This window comes from Patiria miniata, unplaced genomic scaffold (assembly GCF_015706575.1).
Source record: "Patiria miniata isolate m_02_andy unplaced genomic scaffold, ASM1570657v1 HiC_scaffold_7, whole genome shotgun sequence".
Classification (NCBI taxonomy): Eukaryota; Metazoa; Echinodermata; class Asteroidea; order Valvatida; family Asterinidae; genus Patiria; species Patiria miniata.
Genome location: NW_024037074.1, coordinates 17337572 through 17363422, shown reverse-complemented (window position 1 = coordinate 17363422; position 25851 = coordinate 17337572). Strand labels below are relative to the sequence as shown.

General features: G+C 40.2%; 1 protein-coding gene across 1 annotated transcript; it reads right to left on the bottom strand.

Moving 5' to 3' along the window:
* Nucleotides 1–633: 633 nt before the first annotated feature.
* On the bottom strand, nt 634–18471 carry LOC119744569 (mothers against decapentaplegic homolog 2-like). Its single transcript, XM_038220554.1, has 5 exons — nt 18107–18471; nt 12996–13070; nt 11066–11284; nt 7330–7467; nt 634–1750 (listed from the first exon to the last, which is right to left on the bottom strand). The coding sequence occupies exons 1-5, from the start codon at nt 18153–18155 to the stop codon at nt 1482–1484; spliced, it is 750 nt and encodes a 249-aa protein (XP_038076482.1). The 5' UTR covers nt 18156–18471; the 3' UTR covers nt 634–1481.
* Nucleotides 18472–25851: the final 7380 nt, after the last annotated feature.

Sequence of the window (25851 nt, the reverse complement as noted above, 5' to 3'; positions counted from 1 at the left end):
TTTTAATTTGTCAAGCTTTTTTTTTTTCAAGAGTGTACATGCACACGATTTTGTGTGGTCTTCTGCAAACACTCCTAGTGCTGTCATATTATTCCGTCAGTAAACAAAAAAATTAATTTAAATTGTCAAATAAATGACATCATCAACTCTTGCATAAAAAAGCAAGGTTATCCAAAACTTACATTTAGCAAAATACTTCTATTTTTTTCAATCTATCTTTATTTACATTTGTTGATCGCAATTAAATGTAAACAAACGAACAAAAGGCCAGGCAGTATTTGTGACTTTTATTTTTTGGCTGGCCATATATTAGATTTCATCGATTCGGCATGCACTTTGTACAATATAAACACTTTTTTTTTTAGCTAAGATAAACTTTTACATCAAAATGGTGTTGGCTTTTAGTGTGGCCCGCACTGTTTATTGATCAGTGAGTGGTCTATTTACACTTTCATAAATCTGTACACAGGTGCAACAAACAAAACGATCATTTGAACCATCGGTAAGGTGCAGTCACGGTGTTTGAATACTTCACAGGATTTAACATCAGTTTTCAATTACATGTAACACCTGTTTTAAAACTGGCATTCCAGAGTCTAACTGGCTCAGTTTCACCAAAAACTGAGTTTTTGGTACTTTGTTTCAGACAGAAGATTTTAATGCATTAATTTCAATTTTACTACAACTTTCCATCTTTCGACATCATGTGCGGAAAGTCCCTCCTAACTGTTTCAAAGTGAATTCAAAATCTATGAAATAATTGAATCCTAACCCCCTTGGGTGGGTGATAAATCGTATGAAAATTGGAGGATTTTTGGAGTCGTGGTAGAGTTAATGTCAAGAAGAAAAAAAACTCAGTAGACACAATCATTTCTTCTGGTTTTTTTTATAATGAAAATAAAAATGAGTGGGTTTTCTTTGGATAACCCGCTGACTTAAAAAATTCCTCATCGAGAGTGCGAGACTCTGGTCCAGTGAGACATGTCATCATGACTCCCCTTTCAAACCATTTACATGAGACACGGAAAAAGTTTCAACAGACTGGCATTCCACAGTCGCGCCGAGCCAAAAGTAAACGGCCGACCAAATAGATTGTGATTGCAGCCAGATGAACTTTGCAACAGGGAATTTTGAAGAAAAAAACCCAGGAAATTCCAAACCACACAAAACTGGCATTCATGAGAAGTAAAAAACGAGGAAATCAGTGGATCCAAGGAAAAGTTGCATGCCTGGTTAAGTAGATTTTGGAGTCGCTCCAAGTGAGTGCAGCGGTCAAACTTGTCATGTCTGTGATTCCAATCTTTGGAACAATTAGACTCTGGAATGCTAATCTGAAACGGGTACTGAGTGCCAATGACAATGGATTTATTCCACTTGTCAGCACTAAGTCATGCCATCTGACTCGACCGAGACTTTTAGCACTATACCTGCAAAGTACTCAAACACGTGATAGTCTCTTACCAACGGCAGTACCGTTGTTTTCAGGAGCTACTGGAACACTTTTCATTGGGCGAGGACATTTGCCGCAAGACCCTGTCTAGCCACTGCAGGGGACCGTTGAGATGCACCTCGATCCAACACGGGGTGCTGGTAACCGTCTGCCGCCGGTAGTCCACCCCCCAGCCTTTAACGAAGCTCATGCGGATGGTGCAGACGTGGGTTAGCTGGTAGACCGCCTCAAAGCCCTGGCTGACGGACTGAGAGAGCTGGGCCGCAAATTCTCTGTTGTCGAAAATCTTCAGGTTGCAGCCTAAAGACAAGAAAAGGAAACAAAAAAAACCAGAAACCTGATGTCAAGCCCATGACCTTCAGACTTCACCAATCACTATGTACATGTACATGTACAGATGCCCCTTTTCTTGGAGTTGTCTGCCACATTGCTTTTGCTTTTGATGGAAAGGGACTATATTTTTCCTCGTGGGTAATTCCAGCGCTATGTGATGTCTGTAACAGAGTTTTTAAGAGCTCAATGAATAAACCTGAAAATGCATTTTTCTAATCTTTTTCATCCATCATCTAGTTAGGCAAAAAAAAATAAGTCTCCGGTTTCTGGTATGGAGCTTGCCCAAAAAGTGGTGCGGCGACGCGGCTTTTCTTTTTTTACCTGATTTTTTTGCCTCAAAATGTAGGCTGATGACTGCAAACGGTGCCCAACTAGACTTAGTGCAAATATATGGGAGTCCAGAGAGGCCACATAAAGCTTATTCTCGATCATAACCAAATCTAAAAACACGTTAAAATTGTGCAGCAGCAGGATTCCAGTCAAACCAGTGAGTTTGGCGGTTTTGAGACATCATCTTTCATTGAAAATTTTTTTTTTTTCATTTTGCCGACGCGCATGGCTACGGCGACGCGCGCGCATACCAGAAACCGGAGACTTTTTTGGGGGGCCTTATGGTCAAGAAGATTACAGACTAGGAGTTTTGGATCATTTCTCTAAATCATTAATTAGATATCATGGTTAACTGGCTCTGTTACGGACATTACACTTCATTTCACAACCTGGAATTGCCCCCCCCCCCCTTTATTTACTGATTTTGTCTAGTTAGGTCTAGCATGTGGACAATTGGAGTACGCTGTTTATGTTGTGTTATTTTCAGACATGTGTACGTGTACCACTACCACACGGCGGGATATGTCAAATGAAATTAGCCAGGAATACCTCCTCGCAAGCAATAGGCAAAACATTTCCTTTATCTGACATCCCACAAGTTCGGTTAGATTTGTTAACGCGTATGCACCTGTTACTGAGCATCATCCATTTGGTGGTTTTCCACTTACAGGAAAAAAAGGTTGTTCAAACCAAATCCGGAGAGAGAAAAATAAATAAACTAAAAGTTAAAAAATAAAAAATAGTCAGCCTAGCCAGCACCACCTGTTCATGAGCTTATTGGATAACCTTGCAACAAAAGCCATGGATAAATGTTCCAGTGTGTAACGAGAATCGTGATCAAGTGATATGAATAGAAACCAGACTTGTAATGACTCGACTCGAGTCCGACTCCAGTCACAATTTTTGGTGACTCAACTCGACTCAATTTACCAAACTTATTCATTCCACATATTGTTTGCAATTGGTTACACATCCGTGAACGGGTGCAATCCAGCTAGACTGGTTCCCTGACCTAAAAATTTCCCGACGTCTATAAATTGCTCCGTTTCATCTAATAAGTGGGGTCAGGGAACCAGACTACAGGTATGTAATTTTTCCTGGTTTTTCGAGCATCTACGAACACAAAACTTCAAACAAGACGGTGTAACAATATTTGCTATAAATACTAACCCCAATACAAAGCTATCCGTTTCTGAAAATTACAGCAAAAGCAAATGTTGTATATTCCTTGTTAAAAAAGTATAGCAAGGGAAGTCGATGGACATTTTGACTGTCTGTGACTGTTTAAATAGCAGGAGGGTTAATACATGCAGGTTCATATGCATGTCAGTGTCTTCCGTGGAGACCATTTACACTGCTACACTGTCATTGAGGAAACGGCACACGAGGGGGTGATAATTGATCTCAGCGCAGCGTGGCCCGTGTCACGTACTTTCACTCCAATGTATCCAATTACTGCATCCGAGGGAAGAGACATGACCAATCACCCGGAGTCTGCTACTAACATCCTGAGCCACACAAAAGTGCCTGGGCAGAACTTTGTTGCTTGCTAAATAGGAAACAATTCAAGCAGGGACAAAACGGCCAAATATTCCACTCAAAATGCACACACAGAAGATGTTGGGTTTTAACCCCTGAAACCCCCCCCCCCAAAAAAAAATTGGGAGCCTGTTGCGAACATGCACATTTGAACTTTTGATGAAACAATATAAATATTGTCTGTTCAGGACAACTTTTCTTGCGTCAAACCTATAACACAGTCCTCTACTGAAAAAATTGTGAACATTCAAAGACAACCTCGATTTGACAATCAAAGGCTGAAATCAATTCACATTCATTTGTCATTGTTTTCACAAGTTTGCTTCAATCATTTTCAAGGCTTTTTTTTTTGGCAGGTGTTTTGTATTTTCCTGGCACGGTCAACAGAACTGAAAAAAAATATTAAAACCACAGCTTGTACTTTTTTCCATTAATTCCACTCTTTGGCCATTCTGTTGAAGAAAGGTTTTAGTGGTGTAGCCTTCAATGAATCCACTTTTTTCCATTAATTCCACTCTACAAAATAACCAGGCACGGTTAACAAGACCAGGATATCCAAATTAAAGCAACGGAAAGGTGTATACCACTTAGCATTAAAGTGCCATGACTGCTGGCAGGGGTGGCTAGGCTTTCATAGCCGGTCTAAATTGCGTTTTATTTTGTTTTCGCTTTTCAAAAGAAACAACTTGGATTTATAGGATATGTTTTCCTGAGCAGTTTGTGAAGTGATGGTCTCGTAAAAATAAAATGGTCCTCAGAAATTAATTCAAAGGTGTTAACTCAACATTTTGGACAGAATGCTGTGCCTGTTATCAGGAGAATTTTGTATGGACTGTAGTGTTAGTACTGCCATTTGCCGCGGCTTGTAGTCTAGAGAGTTTTTAGCCTTTCCAAACCGAAAAAAAGCATGGTCCTCCATTTGCTGTGCATAAAAATACATCGCACCGTTTCCTTTAAAAGTCAGTCACTTTTGGAACTACGTGCATGTGTACTTCAGTTTAATACAGCGTGTCAAATAATTCGGCCGATTCACAATGCAGTGCGCCACCAAGAGTTTGCCACGGAGAGTTCATTTTTCCCAGTGCATTGTGGGAGATGGTCGACAAATTTGCAGCGCGGGACATTTGATATTATTAGTTTTTCCGGTCAGAAGTTTCGCAAGCGTATGATTCGAGTATGTGTTTGCCCTTTTCTTTTCTTTTTATGAACATGGTGTTTTTTGTAAGGCGGCAGAACGCTATTTCCCCAATCTATAACAAATTAGCTCAAGTTGTATACTGACACTCATTCAAATAGGGCATGTTTTGTCGACCGTAAACTTGAAAAATGGACTCTCCTCGGCAAACCCTTGGTGGCGCACTGCATCGTGAATCACCCGATTTGCAGTGTATTGGTTCATTTCATCTCAAAATGCAGCAATTACAGTGTACATGTACATGTACATGTAGTATTCACAAAAGTAAGATCAGAAAGATGGAGACGAGGTGTTTTATTTAAAAAATGAAAAAATAAAAAAACAAATTAGGAACTCCGTCCCCCCCCCCACAAAAATATTGTCTAATTGTCATGGTAACAAGACAGGAAAGCACGAAGGTCTCCCCAATTCCCAGAGGGTATCCTGAAGACAAGGAACTCCCCATCAAGAATCGAATCTCTCCCTCTCTGTCTGTCTCTCTCGCTGTGTTTCTCCGGATGTCCCCACTCCTACGACAGGGATCCTGCCTCGGATGTATGCATGCGAAAGGCGTCAGCCTAGGCAGAGAGGATGCGGCAAATCACCATCAAAAGACCCGACTTAATCAGTGAAGGAGGAAGTGAGGGGGAAGGGGGGGGGGGGGATTCTAACCAAATCTCAAAGTCTTTGTTCAGATCTAGGAAAGTACTTTCAAATAGTTTTCCCCTTTTTGGCATAACCAGGAGAAAAGTTGGATATGTGTGTGCTGACCCAAGGGCCATCTAATGTCCTCTGACTGACTATAACTTTATAAGTCACAAACTGATAAACTGATTGAGTACAAACGTCCCAAACGGAAAATTCACAAATCTAGTCATGTTTTTTTTTCACGCAATCAAGGATTACTTAGCCCCTGCACACATGTTTTGTTCTCAGCTTGTATCTGGACAACACTGTTGCTTTCATTAGTTGTCTACACTAGGATTGTGCCCCCATTTTCCCCTTGGAATGTGTGATTATCCCCTTGTACATTCTTTGTACTTCAACAAAGGTAGCTCCGTTGTCCAGTCGATTTCACAAAGTTTGCGTGGCTTACGCCATGTGTAGGACTTGTGCAACAAATTTGTTGTGCAGCTGCGCAATAAACGTACGATCGCTTTTTAATAATTAATCATTTTCAATAATTCAAACATCTGGGACGAGGATAATAACAGCATTTACGACGGCTCTGTTTGTGTGCCATTTTGTTTGATCACGAAACAGTCTTTGCGAGTAATTGCTTTACGAGTATTGGAGTAAAAAAAATCCACTACTCGCCCAGGCCTAGCTAGCAGCACTGTGGAATTAGCCCCTGGTGCTTGATTTCAAAAGGATTTGGATGCAGTCAGAGTTAAGGATGTCTGCACTCGGCCGAGACTCCAAAATGTTAATGAATTCAACATTTCTGCTTTGAACTGCCTCTACATTACATGAGGTCGGGTTGGCAAAGCAAAGGAAAAGGATTTCCACATGCCAACGGGTACACCTACGTAGATGGGTCAAAGTGTGTCTGTGTGTTCTTTTTTCTTTATTTTTTTTTCATCTTAGGGTCAACGGAACGAGGTTACTTCCAGTTCAATTACATAGTCTAGAAAGACAATGTGTCGTCATTGAGAGAGTCGGGGAAACAATTTTGTGACCTTTTTTTCCAGACTTCAAGACGTTCTCATACAAACACCTCATGCATATTTAAGGAGACTACATGCTGGAATGCAGCAGTTAAATAAGGGAAATCCTTGTCAAGTTGGCAACAGTCCCGGCCGGCATTCTTGCAAACAAACTCACACTTGTTACACAACAAGTCTTCCAGCCGAGACACTAAACTCACGCAACGATTTTCCAAATTAGGGAAATTTCTCATATTCCCACCTTATGGTGACACCGTGACGCTACTCGTTTGTCAACTCTCCTCGATTCAATCGTTTCCATTTAGCTTGGAAACGATTTAAAATGTACAAAATGTTCTTTTTATTAAAGGCATGTCTATTGTCTGTTTGTAATCCCAATGGGAACACAAGTCAGATGAAGTTTTTAGAGCCAAAAGTTTTTACAGACAAACATATGATCATCCCACCATTATTCAAACCCACCTTTTTTTAATATGTGTGTTCACGACGACTTTATTTTTGTACCAATACCAAAGGTGTCTGCTGTTTACAAAATGATAGTTTTTAACAAAAATGACATTTTGAATGTTTAATATCACCGGATATACAGGGAAAAGCTCTTTCAAATTGCACAAAACCTTGAAAACAGAATTAGGACTTAGGGTCAATCATAGAAGATAACTGAGAACAAAACCTGACTTCACTCTCGGTTCTTAGAAGTCACCAACTGTCAAAATAAATGTCACAAAAAGGTTTCGATGATTTACACAAATTGAAACTCGATCATTGCCAGGAAGTTGTCCGAGTGTTGTATGACAGCCTGAACATTAGTTTATTTTGTCCGATGATGGACTTACCAGGTGGGATTTTACAAACGGTAGCAGGATGCCAGCCGTAGCGGACGTTGCAGATCGGACTCTGTACAAAGATACTGCTGTCGCTCAGGCACTCTGCGAAAACCTCGCCTCCTATGTAGTACAGCCGCACTCCTTTGCCTGTTTGAAATGCAGACAACAGAGAAAGATAGAAAATATTGTTTAAACAAAGTTATGACAGACAGCTTTGAAACAATTTTTTTCAGACTGAGCAATGGATCTGTGTTAACTTCCATTTATACTGCAGAAAAACTTCTGTATTAAGAGGGAAAGTGTTATTCTTGAGCCAGAATATGAAACAATGTCCGAGAATCCAAAAAAAAAACAAATGAAAATGAAATGCACAAGATCTGTACGATATGACATACATGTACGGGTGGGGACAATTGTAAGTTTTATTGTAGTGTCAAGTGGATGTGAAGAAAAATGTAAATACTTATATTTTCAATTCTACAGTTAGGAAGATTTATGTGAACCAAATTTACCAAATATCCTTGCTAAGTGCATAGGATCAGTAATGAGCCAAGAGTCAAGAAAGAAATTTATGAAGAGCTGTTTTGGTTGGGTTTTTTAACGTTTCCTTTTTTTCTTTCTATTTTGGAAGTCCCCAAACCACACATTAAACTTTGTAATGACAAATTTCTGTCACATGACAGCTACATTTGTACCCTTGGAAAAACATGAGTGCGATCAAGTCGGTGTTAAGCTGTTGATTTGTGATGAACTTGAACGGACAGCTGAACTAATCCATTTTGATTTGTGCCCTCTTCTGGAAAAAAAAGTTCTTCCAATTTTTCCAAGGTCACACAATATTGCTGTCTGGGGCAACGGTGGGACAAGAGCAGACCACAGCTTCTCTTCAAAATCAAATTAAATGTGATGGAATTTCCTGTTTTCAAGACGTTTCCTCCTGCCCCCTCCCCCCCCCCCCCCCCCAAATAAAAACCTCAACTGACCCTGACTAGACGGAACAGATGTAGAAAGTAGTCGATATTGCACCGATCGGATTTCACCAATTTCTTATTCTTATTTGGTATAGGAAGAGGAATTAATGGGGAGACATGGATCTTGGTCTTAAGCACAAGCAGACCAAAGGAGGGATCAACTCTTAAGGCCCGAGACTTGTTCCGAGTAGATGATAAGGGTTTACTCGGGGTTCACACGGGGGGCAGGAGTGAGGAGGGGGTAAGGAAAGAGAGGGGGGACTTTGAAAACCTCCGGAAAACAGGATAAAGCTTGATACTGGATGAAGGACTGATTAGATGGAGCTGACTTTTGGTACACACATGTACAGGGAATTACGGACTGGTACTTTTAATGCTTGTAACATGCCCTACTTTTTTGTTTTTGGAAGGAATGGTATGGCAGTCTTGTTCCCTCTTTCTTGACAAATGTTTTTGACATATGTGAAGTGCTCAGCAAAGTGAGACGGCAGTGGGCACAGGCCATTGCAGAGAAAATTGAAAAAAAACGAATGGGGATGATCTATTTTCAATTTTCAGATTTTTTTGATATTTGTAATCTTTGATATATCCACTACACATATTTTATGTAAGGTACATTGTAATAATATAAAAACATGGAATAAAAAGTGTTTTCAGAACAAAACAGTTGGCATCTTTCATTTTCATGACCACAAAACTCAAAACTTTAAAGGTCTTTTTCTCCGTATTTTACTTTTTTGACCTGTCGATAAATGCAAAATTTAAACAGCCATAACTTGTCAACGGAACGTCCAATTGAAGTGCAACTAACAGTACTGTAAGGAGAATTTATTCTCTTTCTTAATACCTGCAAACCCTCATCTTGACCTCGGCCCAGTTCTGTCTCATTTTGCCAGAACGCATCACATATCATCGTTTCAGAGATGTGAGATTGATGTTACAGGTTTTTTTAATACCCTCAGATGATCCTCGTTCAAATCCCGTCCTTATGATCCTGGTTCAGTATGATCCTGGTTCAGTACCTACAGGTCCACACTACTGCATTTTTTTTCCCTTTCTCAATTTTAAAAAGTCAACCAGATACATGCCTAATGTACCGTACCCTACCAGATTGAAAGCTGTTCCGTCCTTGCCGTAATGAGCCAATTAGCGGACTTGACTGATCAAATTTAATTGCTTCCCCACCATGTTTTCAGGAAGCGTGCCAGGCTCGGCCTACTTGGACATGCATAATCACGTGAAGTAACATTTCTCCCAACTGCAAGATGTTGCACAATTAGTATCTCTCTGTCTGTGTCATAATATTTTTGAAAAATTTCTCAAGGTCTTAGGCGAGGAATTGAAATCTAGGACAGGGGATAACGAGCGCGCCGCACAATCACCTCCCAAACGGTAAGAAAGAAAGAGTTTGGTGGACCACTGCCTGGAGAGACATTCGAACGCATTGCCAATGGCCACAGACACAATGTCTTTGTGCACATTCGTAATAAAAATTACTCATGAGTACTTCGCGCTATACATGCGTGAACCAGTACGCGAGCGCAGCGTGTCCCGTCCAGTGAGCTCTCCAAAGTGGTAAAAAAGCACCCTCGGTTGTTTGCGCACGGAGCACAAACGCAGGAAATACCGCTAAGCTAAGTTCCGCCAACAAATGGCATTTCAGCTGGTAACATGCTCTTCAACTGCACGTAATTGGTCCCAGTATCTTCCTCCACACAATGTACTAACTTGTAAATCAGTTTACGACAAGTTATCCAAAGGTGCAGTGTCACATTTTCACTGGCTCACTGAAGATTTCATGATTTAGAAAGTGCCAGCAAAATGACAACCTTTGAATACTGGTAAGCCATAACTTTAATGATCACACTCAAATAGGCACGGTTGTCCCAAACAGGCTAGAGCTAGAGACTACAGGAAACACATCAAAACAGGCAAACAATATATACGTAGACAAAGCTGGTGGAGTGTTATGTACTGCTTTGATGAACCACCAACTCAAAAACACAGACAGAAACACAGGCAGCATTTCATCAGAGGAAATGTGTAAACCTTTTGTTCACTCCATGCGCAAACAAGAGAGGGCGCTTTTTTTACCACTTTCGAGAGCCCAATTGACTGGACACACCGCATGCGCACACTGGCGAGCATGTATAGCGCGAAGTACGTGCAACTTATTTGATTCTGAATGCGCACAAAGCAATGGCGTCTTCGCTTGAGCGTCAGGCGCTGTGTTCGAATGTCTCTCCCAGTGGTGTCCCCCAACTCTCCCTTTCTTACCGTTGAGGGGGTACTTGTGCACGGAGCTTACACATACAAACATGTGTTCACCGTCGATCGTGGACGTCCTATTGTCCCTCTTTTGTTTGTACTTCAACTTTTTAGGAAGACTCCCATAGGTTTTGTACACGACCCCAATCGCGGACGTATGCTGGGAATCGTGGACGATATTGTTCTCTTTTGTTCTCTGGTATTTTTCCTCCACGGTTTGAAAAGATGAACACGTACAAAATGTACACATGTAATCAATGGCATGCAGTGGTCCTAATGTTAGAAGCCAAAGGGCAGGTTCGTTTGCCCATCTCCACCTGACCTCAGCAAGCTCAGTGGTCGAGTGGGTTAGGCATCTGCACTAATAAGCAGCAGGTAGTGGGTTCAAATCCTTGCTGGGAAAACTTGTGAATTTTTATAGCAAGCTCTCAGACAACGCTGACTATACAATGCTTATGAAAGTGCACAAGTTGCAGGGCAAATTCGATTTTGTTACAATTTCATACCTATGTGTCTCCGCGTCATTTCAATGGAGTGGTCCCGTTTGATGTTTGACAGGAGACCGAGACAGAACCTCTCCGAGCTAGAAGGGTCCGTGAACCCGTCAATGGTCAGCGAGGGTTGGGAGGCGTGGAACATCTCCCCAACGCGGAGGTTCTTCTCGTAGTAGGCTATGGAGCACCAGAACGCTGGCTGTGTGTAGGAAAGCTTCTGACCAGCTTCAGCTGGGAATAACGGAGAAAAAAAATCACTGCGGTGAAGACAAAGTAAATGAAGGAATTGACATGTCAAACTAAAGCAGTGTCGTGATTAGTCATAGTTATCAGTCACAATTCATCCTTTCCAAATCCAACTCACAAGCTATTCAAAGCAGCTGTGACTAAGGCATTCTTATGTACATGTAGGCTTCATTAGTGCTCACCGTCCTTGTGATGTATTCCTGATCCAACACAAGTTCCTCGACTACACTACTGCGATAAAGTCCGTAAAGTATCTTCATTTATCAAATGGAAATCTGCATTCTCTTACTTTTCTTTATATACTGTCAATTTAAAAAAAAACAGGACTTTTATAGATTAGTCCGGCGACAACAACTGGCGGACATTTATGAACAAGCACCTTACTCACGCCCATTTTGAACAACTCTGAAATTCATGATTTTTAAATTTGGCATGCGCATTTCAGCAAACCTATCCGAGGATGCACTGAATGCATCTGTACAAACGAACAAGTAAAAGTATTAAAAGTCTGTCACGAGCCAATGTGGCCCATCAGGCCTGCGTTTATATCCAGTTTCAGTAGCATGCAACCACCAAGAATATTTCTATCCCCCCTGGATGGGATGCTAGTCCATGGCAGGTTACTCCCCAGCTAATGCCGGTACCCGTTTATACTCCTGGGTGGAGAGAGGCAAGTGGGGATGAAGTGGCTTGCCCAAGGACACAACATATGAACAGCAGCTAGATTCGAACCCCTGACCCTCTGAGCATGAGTCACAAACCCTAACCACTAGGCCACACTCCCCCACTCCACCATGAACAAGTACCGTCCCAAAAATTGCTTCTACATGTAATTATGGTTGCCTAGTAAGTCTAATCACTGGATTAGTTTAAGTTTAACATTTAAAAAAAAGTACTTTTTTATTTCTTTGTATTCTTGTATTTCTTAGTAATTTAGTTTTTTATTATCCATACTGGGGGTGGGTGGGAGGGGGTGTGAGCGGAAACCCCTCAGTCACTAGCCCATAAAATATGGCGCAGCAGACATCAAGCAGGGCCATAGGTATAAATAAAACCCCAGTGGTTTCCCCTCTGTGATACAGTACACAGCCCTCTGAGAGGAAGGGCGACCGACACATTTGGCCCACAGGTCTTTTCCCTTTTCCATCCCTTGACGTCTTTCACAAATAAACCCTCATCTTGTTTATTGAGTCTGAACCAAATATGATTGATTGTGGACTCAAATTTTGTTGGGGAAGGGGCTGGGAAGGGGTCACCGAGGGCAAAATTGAGAACTAAAACTTATCATGGAATCAACAGACAATGTACAAATTGGATAGTTAAAAAAAGAAATACAGGTATTAGTGAGAAAAAAAAATTGACAGTGAGAATTGGAAACTATGGGGGAGCATTTAAAGAGAACATGTATGACCTAATTATATAAAAGTTTGTCACTATTTTTGTTTTCTTTAATGAGTGGAAAATTTGGGGAAAATGCAGCAAAAATATGTCTAGCTACATGTACATGTACCAAATTTTGTGAGAATTTAAATGTTCTCGACAAAAAAGGTTGATGTTTTGCAAAAGTGTGCAATTCTTTGCAAAAGATGACCACCTTTTTTGGATTTTTTTTTACTCAACCGTTTTTGATATGTAGTTGCATTCTTTATTTATGGATCGTATGTATACATCTTTTAAAGATGGCAATTTTGCTCACTTGGTGATGTTGATGTGTCGATGCTGGCTTCACTGGTATCCATCTCGTCATTCTGGTGACTCGGAGAATGGTTTTCTGCAAGGGAACCAGGAAACAAAAAGATACCCCCAAAAATCATTACATACATATGTAAAGAACAGTGTAAATAAATATCACTGAAGGTAATTAGTCACAATCAACAGGAATATGTACATTTACTATTTTTACTATATGCATACATGTACATGCACATGTGTACTCAACTGAACTAAATTATGTTGGATTGGGCGTCTTCACATGAACTCTGGAGTCACCTCAAGACGTGAGTTCATAATGGGGTCATATCATGAAGCTTATCTCACAACACACACACTGACGTGACACAACAAAGATAAATGCAGCCTCCAGAAAGCATGCTGACCCAAATTCTGTGAAACTTACATTAGTAGATACATGATACATGTATCTTCTGAAAGAACATTTTTCACTTATTTCTTTTCTATACATTGCATCGAGCATACTCAGCCGTTAATTTGGATATGTCACATTGTTTTACATTCTGGTGATCAAAGACATTATATTATGAGGGTGAAAATATTGACAGTTCCTAGGTATTGTTTCCGTTGTGCAAGATTTGGTTAAGGGCCTGTAATTTAGAAGCTCAGGCGACGTCCGGCTCATGTTGTATGGTTGAGTCACAAATGTCACTTCTTAGAATCAACACATCCTAAGATGAGCCCTAATAATGCACTTTCAGTACACACCAGGGTGTTGGAATATAACCTTAATCCTTCCCAATCCCTGAAGACTCCGGAGGACATGGTTTTGGGATAATTATTATTTAGGATTGAGGCAGTGAGACATGGGGAGCCAGGTTGGCGTAGCGGCCCTATAGATCCTCGCCATCCACCGCTGTGACATGGGTTCGATTCCTACCCTGGCCACATGTGGATTGGGTTTTCAGTCCCTACCTGATTCTGTGTGTTTTCCCCAGAATATTCTTCTTGGGTTTTCCTCCCACCTCTACTAAACTGTAATTTCTTCTCAATGTCTTCCTGCTTTAGGTTTCTTCAGGCTTGCGAGCTACAGTGCCTGGGGCGCTTTTGAGGAATCCTTGGTTTCATTATCAGAAAAAAATGAATTTAAAAAAATTATATATATCTTAACGAAAACAAGAGCTGTTTCGAAGCAATGTACTCCGAAACAGCTAATAAGACCCCAGCTTTCAATTGCTTTGCATTTACATGGGGTTGGTGGCCCTAAAAGTACAAAGCATGTCATTGGTTTCATATGAAACGGCACATGATTGGGAGGAATAGTCCTTGCAGAGCTGTCCTGGACTCCTGGGAAGTGCGGCCGGGCGTTATCAAATTACACACAGCTGGTTCCAACATTCAGACAAGGATCATGTTTTGCAACATGAGTCAGTGTCATGTGACCTGGGTAAGAATGGTTCTTGTCAACATCGTTTCACTTCGTTTTCTTTACTAGCGTACGCCCAGTGAGCCTGACAATTATTAGTCTAGTGGTAAATTGCAGTGAAATTGACCAGCCTTCACCTTCAGAGTGAAGGAGTTGTTAAGCACACTTAACACGACAACAAATGTATTGCTAATTTGAAGGGAAAAATCTACAAAAATAAAATACTTTTGTGAATGATTTTTCTTGGAATTACATGTATCCTTGGTACAGGTCAGGGCTGTAAATGCTACAAATTTGCACTCGAGTGCATTTTTCTGCGCTTGTCATAGCTATAATTGTGTACAGTTGTATCCAAACACTCATATCTGATACACCGTGCCCTCTGGAGACATGCACACAATAGGGAACAAAACAGGGCAATTTCTATAGATGAATACGTCTCCACAAGGATGTGGATTTTACTAAAAAACTAGGAATTTCCAAGGTATGTTGATCCGTCGCAAATGATAGAGTTTTAGAAAAGGGATATTAATTCCGAATTTCGGCCAAGGAAATTAATTGTGCTTAAAATAAGAGCATTTTGAAACTGTACTTTCAAACTCGAAAACTTTAGTACACGAGAACAAAGAAATGTCTCCACAAGGATACACATAAAAAAACAGTATGGTTGTACATGTATAGTATACATTTGTACATGTACATGCTTTTGCCCACATGTAAATGTACAATGTAAGTAAATAGCAGCTGCAATTTCAAATAACATTGGTTCAATACGGGCGATTCACAAGTACAGTGCACCACCGAGAAGAGTCCATTTTTCGCAGTGCGTTGTTGGAGACGGTCGACACATTCGCCATGGTACGACTATAAGACACTTAAATTTGTTAGTTTGTCCGGTCAGTAGTTTCGTAAGCACATGATTCAAGTATCTACGGGGGTTTTTTCTTTTCTATTTCTCAAGATGATTTTTTTTGTGAGGCAGCAGAATGGTATGCCCCGACCTATAAAAAAAAGTCCTTAAGTTGTCTACTGACATTTTGTTCAAACTGCGGCAAGTCAGCCATGTTTTTGTCGACAGTAAACTTGAAAAATGGACTCTCCGTGGCAACGTCTTGGTGCCGGACTGTATTGTGAATCGCCCATATTCCAAACATGGTGTCATTTTTTGCTACTATTTCACCCCAAACGTGAATTCTGCATTAAAAAAAATTACTCGTGCAATCAGCATTGTTCCAAAATGTACAAGCAGAGAAACTGAAATATATGAGCGTCCTGGTATGAGTATGCTATTTTCAGGAGAAAAATAAAAACCACTTGATTTTCTGACACAGTATTACAAAGAGGTCAAGGCAAGATTGGCCCGTCTTTAATCATGCCTATTGTCTAGACAGTCAAGTGCACTTAGTCATAATATCACTCCAGCATCCTTGTCTGGTGACCCTCATGTAGATTCCCATCAAGGAATTACAAAAAAAAGAAGTGTTTTCTTGGGGTGCCAAAACAGGAAGAAAAAAAAAAGAAACAAAGTTTGTGCCAGCTTTGAAAACAGTGCAGTTTTGTTAGGGGAGTTTTTTTTTTTTTAAACACACACTGCTTTAGGGCACAAATTTAAAAACAAAATTTTCAACAATTTCATTAGATTTCTTCAGCTGTTTTGTCTGTTTGTCTAGCAAAATTTGGTTTTACCTATCTCCAACTGATTTCTCTTTTTTTTTTCTTGTGGAATGCCAAGATAAAATTCCAATGCTTCTTCTTGGGGTGATTACAGTTAGAAATTATTCTGTCACAAATTTTATTAAGAGAAAGGGCAACCCCGTGTAAAATGCCCATAGAAGGGTTCGTGGAGGGGTCCGGAAACTCAAAGACAAAATGGCGTACTAAATTCAGGCTCTATTGTCCACCGTATCTCAGATAGGCTGACAGACCCTTCGCCTGATTCATTTGATTCTGATTATTCATCAGGTTTAGCACGTGTACTCAGTCTGCGATAAGACCCGTACCAAGGTGTTCATCACACCAATCACGGGGCGGGGTGGGGGGGGGGAGAGAGACAACCTTCCTGACCACTAAAATCTTCCCACCTGGTCAGGATGTGCACGTGCGAAGGTTTTGTGAGCACCATTTTACTGAGACATCACGGCAGACACTAACCCACAAGTGAATTTCAAGTTAAACAAAAAACAAGTAAATTTTAATGCCCTGCGGCCATCACACGTTGGATACAAAGTCACGTACATATTTGACCTGCAATTGTACTTCATTTTTCCCCATGACTACATCGATGAGCAATTTCCCTCAAATCCCATCAGAAAAATGTGACAATTTTTTTTTTGCTTTTTGTACAGAGTTTCTGAGATTTATACAACAATGTGCTTTTGATGTGCACAATTTTTTAAAGGCCTAACGGTTTGCCATACACCTTTATTTTTTAAGAAATAAATCACCAAAACGTACATTATCATATGTCCGTTTTTTGATTGAAAACTCACTATATCATTTTTTTCCTTTGATTATTCACAAAGCATATTTTCTTTTCATTTTTTACAAAGCACTTTTCCAGAACGTTTCCTCCCAAATATTGAATTCACAAAGAAATCTTTGACATTCAAAATGACAAAGCAGCCGTGAAAAAAAATGACCTTTGTTAAAAAAAGAATTCCATAAAATATCTTTGCTCAAGCTTTACAAATATTTTTCTAATAAAATGTTAAGTAGGGCATAACTGGGTACTGTGCATTGGAACCGGGTAATGCAGGGGCGCATAGCACCCTCAGCTTCGTCTTGGGCGCTATGCATCCCTCAGGTGTAAAAAAACACCATATCCCACATCATGTCACAGCAGTCAACAATTGATAAATAGTTGGCAATATTCTGTAACGTGTAAAAAAAAAAATAACATGGTAACTGATTTGTAGCTATTTGCTCCACACACAAAAAAACGAACAGAAGGATGGAAAGGAGCTGAATAAAAAATGGCACCAGCACATGCATTGTACTTAGTTATATTCAATTCTGTGTACATATGCTAGTAAGACTAACAATGCAAGAGACACCCTGCATTTCCTTTTGTTCAGTCACTATCTGTTCCGCCATGCATAGCACTAGGGCTGTGCATCGAAACCGGGTACCCGAGTACCCGACCGTTAATGTCAGGAACCGGTTCTAGATTATGGGTTCGAGTACCCGTAACCAACCCGTAGCCATTGACTTGTTGTAGGGTATTCTGCAATTACTCCACACAAAATAAATGTAGCAAATTTTAAAAACCGCATTGGGTCAAAATTACTTGACTCAAAAATAAAGAGTCCACATGGATTCATGACCATTTCTGACAATATTAACTTAATTTGGGAAGTATCCAGACGCCACTTCAGCGGTTGTGTACAAAGTCTATGGAGAGTCAAGAACATTTTTGAAGTATTTCTTAACAAAATTGGAAATGGTTCGCAGTCCCAGAGTGCGAGTCATGTCTTTTCAACATTTTTGCAATGATTGATTTTACTAATACATTGTAATACTAGTCATGCTAGTGAGATGATATGAAGAAAAAAGTGGCGTCAGGTTGCAACATTCTTTCCAAAAGGCATGTAAGGACAGCAGTGTTAATTCGTTCCCATTTATGTCTGGTTATTATGTAAAATAATGTAGATCATTGTCATGATTGTAAGCCGAGTGAATCCATGTTAATGTTGATTTTACCATGATTTTACCTTGCGTCATGTCACTGGTCGGTTTCCGCTTCTTGAACCCAAATGGCATCCTGCACCGACAACACTCCCCCCAAATCCCCAGTGTTGTTCCTTCGTCCGCGTCCGGAAAACGCTGGAAGAAGACGGCAAATATCACCCCAACAATCTCGATCACCTCTGGTGTCCGGGACGCACGTGGAAAGCCATCAAAACTACGTGGAAGTCGTGGCAAATGAGGGAATTCTCGGGCAAAAACGGCAACTCGTCTGCGACATCACATGTTGGCTAGCACCACCATATCCACAACGTGCACGATACGGCCGGCTGTCTAGTCTGGTTTTCTGTGGTGTGTGCTATTATTATTTTGCGATGAGGTATAAACTGTCTAGACTGTTGAGGTCACATGATCAATTATACATACCAGACTTCTATTTTGATCAGAACGCGTAGATGGTGTAAATTTCTAAAACAATTATTTTATTCATTCAGCAACTTTCTCTTGGCAAAAAGTGAAATACATTACACAAAATATTCTTTTGGTCCAGCCTATTCCAGAAAAACGATGGGGACACGAAGGTATTACTGGTGGGATCATCTTACATTTTCTACATGATGGAACAAAATCCGGCTGCCATGTTGGAATTATGCAAATAATGTAAATAAAGACTGATGACCTCAAAATGTGACCTTAAAATCAGTCACGTGTTTCTTATAAACGCACACATTTTATCAAAACAATTAAATCTCTTATTTTCGGTGGAAAAGATGTGGTTTTTTTTATCTATTTTCTCCGTGAGAAAGTCAAAATTAAAATTTGATAAGATTAAGAAATTTTAGAAAATTCTAGGACCATGAACCTGTGTAGGGAAAAAAGGAATTTAACTTTAAAACGAAACATAGCAGTGAATAGGTATACAAATATAACTGTAATTTGCACCAAAAATGAAATCAGCTGTACTGCGAAAATTCAAAGTTTTGGCGTGGGCCCCTGCTTTGTGCGGAGAGAGCGCCCCCATGTGGCCACGATAGAACAGCCTAGGTAGATTTATTGGTTCTAAAACCTGGAATTTTCTATAATGTTCTCCTATCCCATTTCAAGCAAGGGCGGATCCGGGGGGCAAAAGGGGGCCATGCCCCCGCCCCCCTCCCCCCCCCCCCCCAAAAAAAAAACGTCACAATAAAGGCAGGCAATGAGTACACCACCATCTTTTCCTCAAACAAATTGGTTAAAGTGGTGAGAAATTGCCTCAGATCGCACCACAGAGCATCTAGAATTCAACCTCACGCCGTAATTTTTTTGGACACACTTTTTGGGGACCAAATTTTTTTTGCCCCCCCCCCCTAAAAAAAAAATTGTGTTCTGGATCCGCCCTTGATTTCAAGCGGTTTACTCGGAGAAAAGATTTAGTGGAAAACAATCTGGTTATTATTTCCATTTCTTCAAGTTTAGTTTGTTTCACGGAATGCATTCTTTTTGTCCATTACATGCCGAGTCTTCAAACTGACTACGCCCGCCCCACTCAAACATTCAACGGCCATTAATTTTGTCAACATATATAAACGCCCCAAAACAGCGCAGGCTGCGGCCACACCCATCGCACAGGTTGCTTTTAACCCGATAAACTTTCCGCCCCTCCAAAGTCAAACCCGATGTCCGCGAATGATTTATCATTCGTTGATTTCAATTAATCATAATGGGTGGTGTTTCAAATTAACGTCACTGTGACCGTGCATGCTGATATGGTTACAGATGAAAGTTAGCCCGTGCTGTTATTTTCGAGTTTCACATCAAAAAAATAGATTTTTTCAATTCCGTTTTTCCTAGTATTAGTTATTCACTTTTGAATGAGACTTTTGAACCCCCCCCCCAAAAAAAAAACCAACGACGTTAAGTTATTGAATTATTTCTTCACAAAATTCGAATCATTGGCTGCCAGACAATCATTCGGCTCTCGCATAAGAGCGCCGGGGTTATTGGGCACCGAAAATGAAAGCCCTTCTTCAGAGGGTTGCATGACGCCCAAAATCGGAATAAAGTAGTTATTGGTGAAAACAAAAGATACAAACGGGAGAGTTCGTTAGGAGAAGAAAATTCTATTGTTTTAAGAGCTATGAGGTGTACATCTTTAAGACGGTTCCAGCGCATAAGGCTAGTACCATTTAGATCAGTAAGTTTATTGGAGCATTTTTGTGCGTTCTGTGATCGGACCTGCAGCTAGCTGAATTCAGGGTAACAGGTCATCTCGTACCTTGGGCAACTCGTACCTTGGACAACTCGTACCTTCAACTCGACGTCATTATACCGAGTCGTACCTTGGACAACTCGTACCTTCGGCAAGTCGTACCTTCAGTTAAGACGACTCGTACCATCATGCGCAAGTCAAGTCGTACCGTCAATCAGGATAATGATCCGAGGCTGAATAAAGTGGACCGTAACTCATTGAAAGTGGACTGCTTATTTAAAAAAAGGTGAATCTCTTTTTGGTATGGGCTCTCTTTCCCCCCCAAAAAGAGGAATTTATTTAGCGCGAAGCCGGCCGCGGCAGCTTACTGTGTGCGCGGCATGCACAGGCCCACGCGGCATCCGTGCAAAGTGACACGGTTCTTGCGCCGCGCTGACCGGTCAATATGGACGTCTGTGCACGGTGACATTGATGCAGTCTGCCGTTACGTTTTTTTCTTCAGATGATCTTGCGGGTTTCTGATGAACCATTGCGCTGCTCAAGAGACGATTGCTTGTCTGCTGTTCATCATTTCATTTCAACAAGTCGGACTATGACGAAACATCTGGCCAAACCCCCGCCCCCACAATTTGTAAATGTTTCGAATAAACCAGTTGATGAATAAACCAACTGTGATTTTTTTTTTACATTTTAGACTTTCAGACTTATAGCTAGGAAAGGACTGAATCATTTAAAAGTACTGACTGCTCTTGTATACTTTGGTTATTAGACTTCACAAGAAAACGCAGAAATTACTTTATTTAGACAAATTAAATGTTTAAATTTGCTTTCTAATATTTTGTCGTTTAATAGAGTTTAATAAAGCTCGCTCTGGAAACAGGATGTTACGGTGGTTAGGCTGTATTGCATAATTAAACCACACCAAATCCGCATCTGAAGTTTCTCCACTGTAAAATTCAATCTATCTTAACTTATCCATTAAAAACAGAATGGCACTGCCGCGCGCGCCGCGCAGCTCGCAGGCCGGCCGCTTCCGAGTCACCGGCATCGGTACCGCGCACGACCGACCGCTGCTCGCGCCCTCGGAGGCCGGCCCGCCAGGCCCAATGCGGAAAATCATGCTGCCTGGCAAAGCCATTAGATCTTGAATGTGGTTCTGTGAGATAGAAATTAACTTTGACTTGAAAAGAATCATATCGTTTCGGAGTCAAGGAACCACACACTAAGTCACGCACGTACAGTGTACTCTACTTTTTATTCTGATGGTACGAGTCGTCTTAATTGAAGGTACGAGTTGTCCAAGGTACGAGTTATCCAAGGTACGAGATGTCCAAGGTACGAGTTGTCCAAGGTACGAGTCGCCCAAGGTACGAGTTGACTCGAAAGCGAATTCAGCACCCCGTTTTCTTCTGTCGCTGGACCCCTTTGGATTATGATGGTGACCTCTCAGTAAAAATGTTATCAGACGGGCTATTTTCCCCTCCCTGGCGATTAGAAAGACGGTGAAAGACCTGTTGAGTATTGTTCTGCTTACACAGTAATAGACCATGGCGAAAGCCATGAGACTTGGCTCCGTGGATAACGGGTGATACTCAGACTAACCCCCCCCCCCCCCCCCCCATCAGATCACAGATCACAGACACCAGTGATACAAATACAACTCTCCACAAGGTGTTTGACACATACATCAAATTAAAGCTTATTACATCATCTTTCATGTACAATTTTTTTCTTAATTATCTGAGGGGTAATCCGATGACTTTGGTAAGAAATTTCCACCCAAAAAAATCACCCCTAAAAGTAGTCCTGAAACCATCACCTTTTTTACAAATGATCATGCCTGGTCTCTGTTGCAAAAATAGACCAATTTTAGGGCCCAATTTCATCCAAATTTCCAATTTCATCCAAATTTCCAATTTCATCCAATAAGTAAGTACGCAGTTCTGTTTACGGCTCCCACCCTACTTTTTTGAAGTTCATTGCCCACAAAATGCTCTAATACCAGAGGATTGCTGGACTAGTGTCAGTCACTGATCTCTATCAGTCAGCAACCATAAATAGTCGACAAAACACGCCCTCTATCGGTGATTAACGACCAACATACCAAAGATAATATCCGTGACACGTCCGTCATTAATCCAAAACTGGCATATCTTAATTTTATTTGACAGACAACATAATAATGAAGCTGAGAGCTCGCGTGTGGACTTCTGGTTCGATTGGATGTTTATCGCACGCGCAGGAAGGATTAGGACAGTACTTTTATGATGGGCTTGATTTTATTTGGGCAGGAAAGTGCACGGGCCTAAGGTATCACATAAACGAATATCCACCCACAAAAAATTACGAGGAATAGGAGCCTTAGAAGGAGCCTTTATGGATAGTGAACTTTTTGGATTTAGAAATCTCTGTAAAATCTTTGTGTTAACGATAAGTGGGCGCGAAAATCCGGGAATTTTTTACATTGGCTCATCTAGCTCCCAGACCTATGTTGTTGAAACTCAATGGTCTCGAGTCTGGAGTGCTGAATGGAAAGCAAGCGATAAAAACTGGTGTGCAAATGAAAATGAACTCATGTTTTCATCAGGTGACGTCAGCCCTCCCCACCTGTACCTATAATCATAAAATATTAATATTCTGCACACAAGACAAAGCAAGTAACAAATGTCATTTTCAAATCATGTATTCATTTTTTACAATTTGTAGATATTTATTGAGATAATTCTGTCTATTGTTAACAATGCAAGCACCAACACAGAGATAGCATTCAGGTCTGCTTTCTAGCCAGAAGACATTTTGACTACACTATCAATACCACACTGAAACAGCCGTCTGTCTCCAAGACAAAACATTAGAGCATACGGCTGTGTTATGTCAAGTCCTGAAGAAAGAAAAAAAAAACATTGGGTTTATTTTCTACACGAGCGAGACATCCGATTATGCAAAACGTTGTACAAAAGGTATGACCCGTAGCATGAAGCATGCTAGAACAAAGATGGAAAAACAAGCATTCACAAAGTAAAAAAAAAAACATCCATGGGAAATGAAAGTCTGATAAATAAGTATTTAGTAAAGTTAAGTGGCCTGTTTGTGATGAATTTCTTTCGTGACTCCCTTTGATATAAGTTCCTCCAGTTGATCGAAACAGACGACTTATGCGTTTTACAATGGATTGAACATGGACTACTATTGTAAAACAGACCAAAGGATAATGGGTTGGGGTACAATGCAACCTTCTTTTTTTTCGAAGGGAAGACTAAAAAAACGGTACAGGTGTTTTAGATAATGAATTGTGCTTAGGCTGTGTGTGATTCAATGAGCAAAATAACATGCCTACACCTGACGTAGCCCAACTGAACGGTGTTTTGCATTTCACATCAGCACTTGCTGACATTTGTTTTTCTGGTGCCCACTATTTCAAGGATTCTATCACCATCTGTCATAAACTTCATTTAAAACTTATAAATGTTGGGGAAAATCTCATTTTGTAAAATTAAAAATGATAGGGTGCACATCCTGTGAGTTCCTCGACTAATTATTTAACTTTAAAAGGATGAGATAAGACATACTGAGAAGACAAAATTATAAAAGGAAAAAAGGAAGAGATGAAGCGAAAAAGAGAAAATGGCTGTCTTTAAAAGGAAGGAAATTCTACAGAAAAGTGCTATGAGCAATAGTTACATATTTACAACAATGTACAGCATACGTTTTTCATCTTATATTACATGGCATGTAGTTTACATTTATATCACAGTTTTTCTGTTTTTCAATTGTCGTCAATCTGTTGTTTCCTTAAGAGTGACCATTTAACTTAATGATGTTTAGAGATCTTGGCATTCCTCTCCAACAAAACACCAGAGCTTGGCACATACATGTACCTACACAAGTTCTAAGATCAGAACAACTGAAGAAAAAATAAATGTTTGGAAATTAAATTCATTTCCATTTCATTATTACCATTCCATTATTTTACCATCTCTTTCACTCTGGAAAATAAAAAAAAATATTAAAATTCTCAACAAAACGTGTCGTTATAATCACTCTTGCTCTGAACCGAGTCAAGTAATAAAAAAAAATTGATAAAAATATTGAGTTGAAAAAATACATCTTTATTTTACAAAAAAAAATCTTGAGTGAAATTCAAAGATTGTTTCTCAAACATGGTTCTCAAGATAAAAAAAAATAATAAAATGAAACGATAAAAATGAATGTTGGTGAGCAACATTTTATAGTTTTATCAAAAGTACAAATGCATGCTTTGTCAAATTTGTCAGGGAAAAATTATTTCGACTTGAAATGATGAAAAGAAAATGATCTGGTGATTCCGATGCCAAATCCATAAATTTCAACAATGCTTTTCAAGAAAACAACATTTTAATTAACGCTGGAGACTCCAGACGTCTTCGGGGTTTTTTTTCTCCACAACCTTGAAAGCCCATTTATAGAGCCCCTCTTTGGCTTTGTAGTTAAATCAGCTGAATCAAAACACAAGAGTCGCTTTAAATCTCAAGATTTAGGTCATGAGGTGGATATGTGTTTCAAAACAATGAAGATCAAGCTACCAGGAATCTTGGACAACTCTAGTGTAACTTTGTTGTTTTGTCGGGCAGGCATACAAAACGAAAATAGAGCAAAACCAATTTAGAATTAACAACAGATTTAGCTCAGCACAGACATTTCATTTTTTTTCCAATTCAATGACATAAAGGTTTTTTTTATAATAGAAGCAAGATAATCAATCACTACTCATTAATAATCTTCATAAAAATATTCTTAATCTTTTAAAAGTTTTTACAAGCTGCTTTCGTTTTAATTTGTTTGTTTTTCTCCTACGGTGATTAAAAATAAAATATTTAAGGTTTTCACGGAAAGGGGTCATCCTTTTCATTTCAATTCAAAACAAGACGGTTCTCTGTACAGATACATTGGGTAATAATGAATAATCGGGCCCCAATTTCTTGGCTCTACTTACCGTCAGTGAAAAAATCCCCGCTTACTGTAGCAGAAAATTCCATACTTACGCGGTAAGCATATTTCACGGGTTAGCAAGAAATTTTGGCTTCTGCACATGCGCACATCCCATAACTAACGATTCTGTGCTTACAAGCTTAGCGCAGAAATTTTCTGCTAGCCCAAAATGGTGATCGTAAGCGCGGAATGCTGTGGTAAGCAGAGCCATAAATTTGGACCCAGCACATGGACAACGCACACGACTTAATACCTCAATGGGTAGAGGCTGGGACCGATTCTCATGGAGAACACAAGTTTGCTCAGCACGAATATTATCTGCTTAGCAAAAATGGGTTACCAGGCAAAGTGTCATGCGTTGTACACTGCCTGTGACTGGTTCCCAGCTGATTCTTGCCAAGTGCATAAACTTGCTAAGCAGTACTTTCTACTTCTGAAATGGACCCTGGACCTAATTTTATAGAGCTCAAATAAGCAGAAAATGCTGCTCAGAAAATTCATGTGCTTTAGAATCCGCGGAGAACCAGTCAAAAGCAATGTACACTGCATGACACTTGGCCGGTGACCTGTTTTTGCTAAGTAAGTTATTCTGCGCTTAGCAGATATCACCGTGAA

What these genes read in the sequence shown, in the direction of transcription:
- LOC119744569 (XM_038220554.1), bottom strand. Translation starts at nt 18,155, where the DNA reads ATGCCATTTGGGTTCAAGAAGCGGAAACCGACCAGTGACATGACGCAA. An exon ending in CGACACATCAACATCACCAA is followed by an intron (nt 11,285 to 12,995) that starts GTGAGCAAAATT and finishes CGTTATTCCCAG; the next exon opens with CTGAAGCTGGTCAGAAGCTT. An exon ending in CGTTTGTAAAATCCCACCTG is followed by an intron (nt 1,751 to 7,329) that starts GTAAGTCCATCA and finishes TCTTGTCTTTAG; the next exon opens with GCTGCAACCTGAAGATTTTC.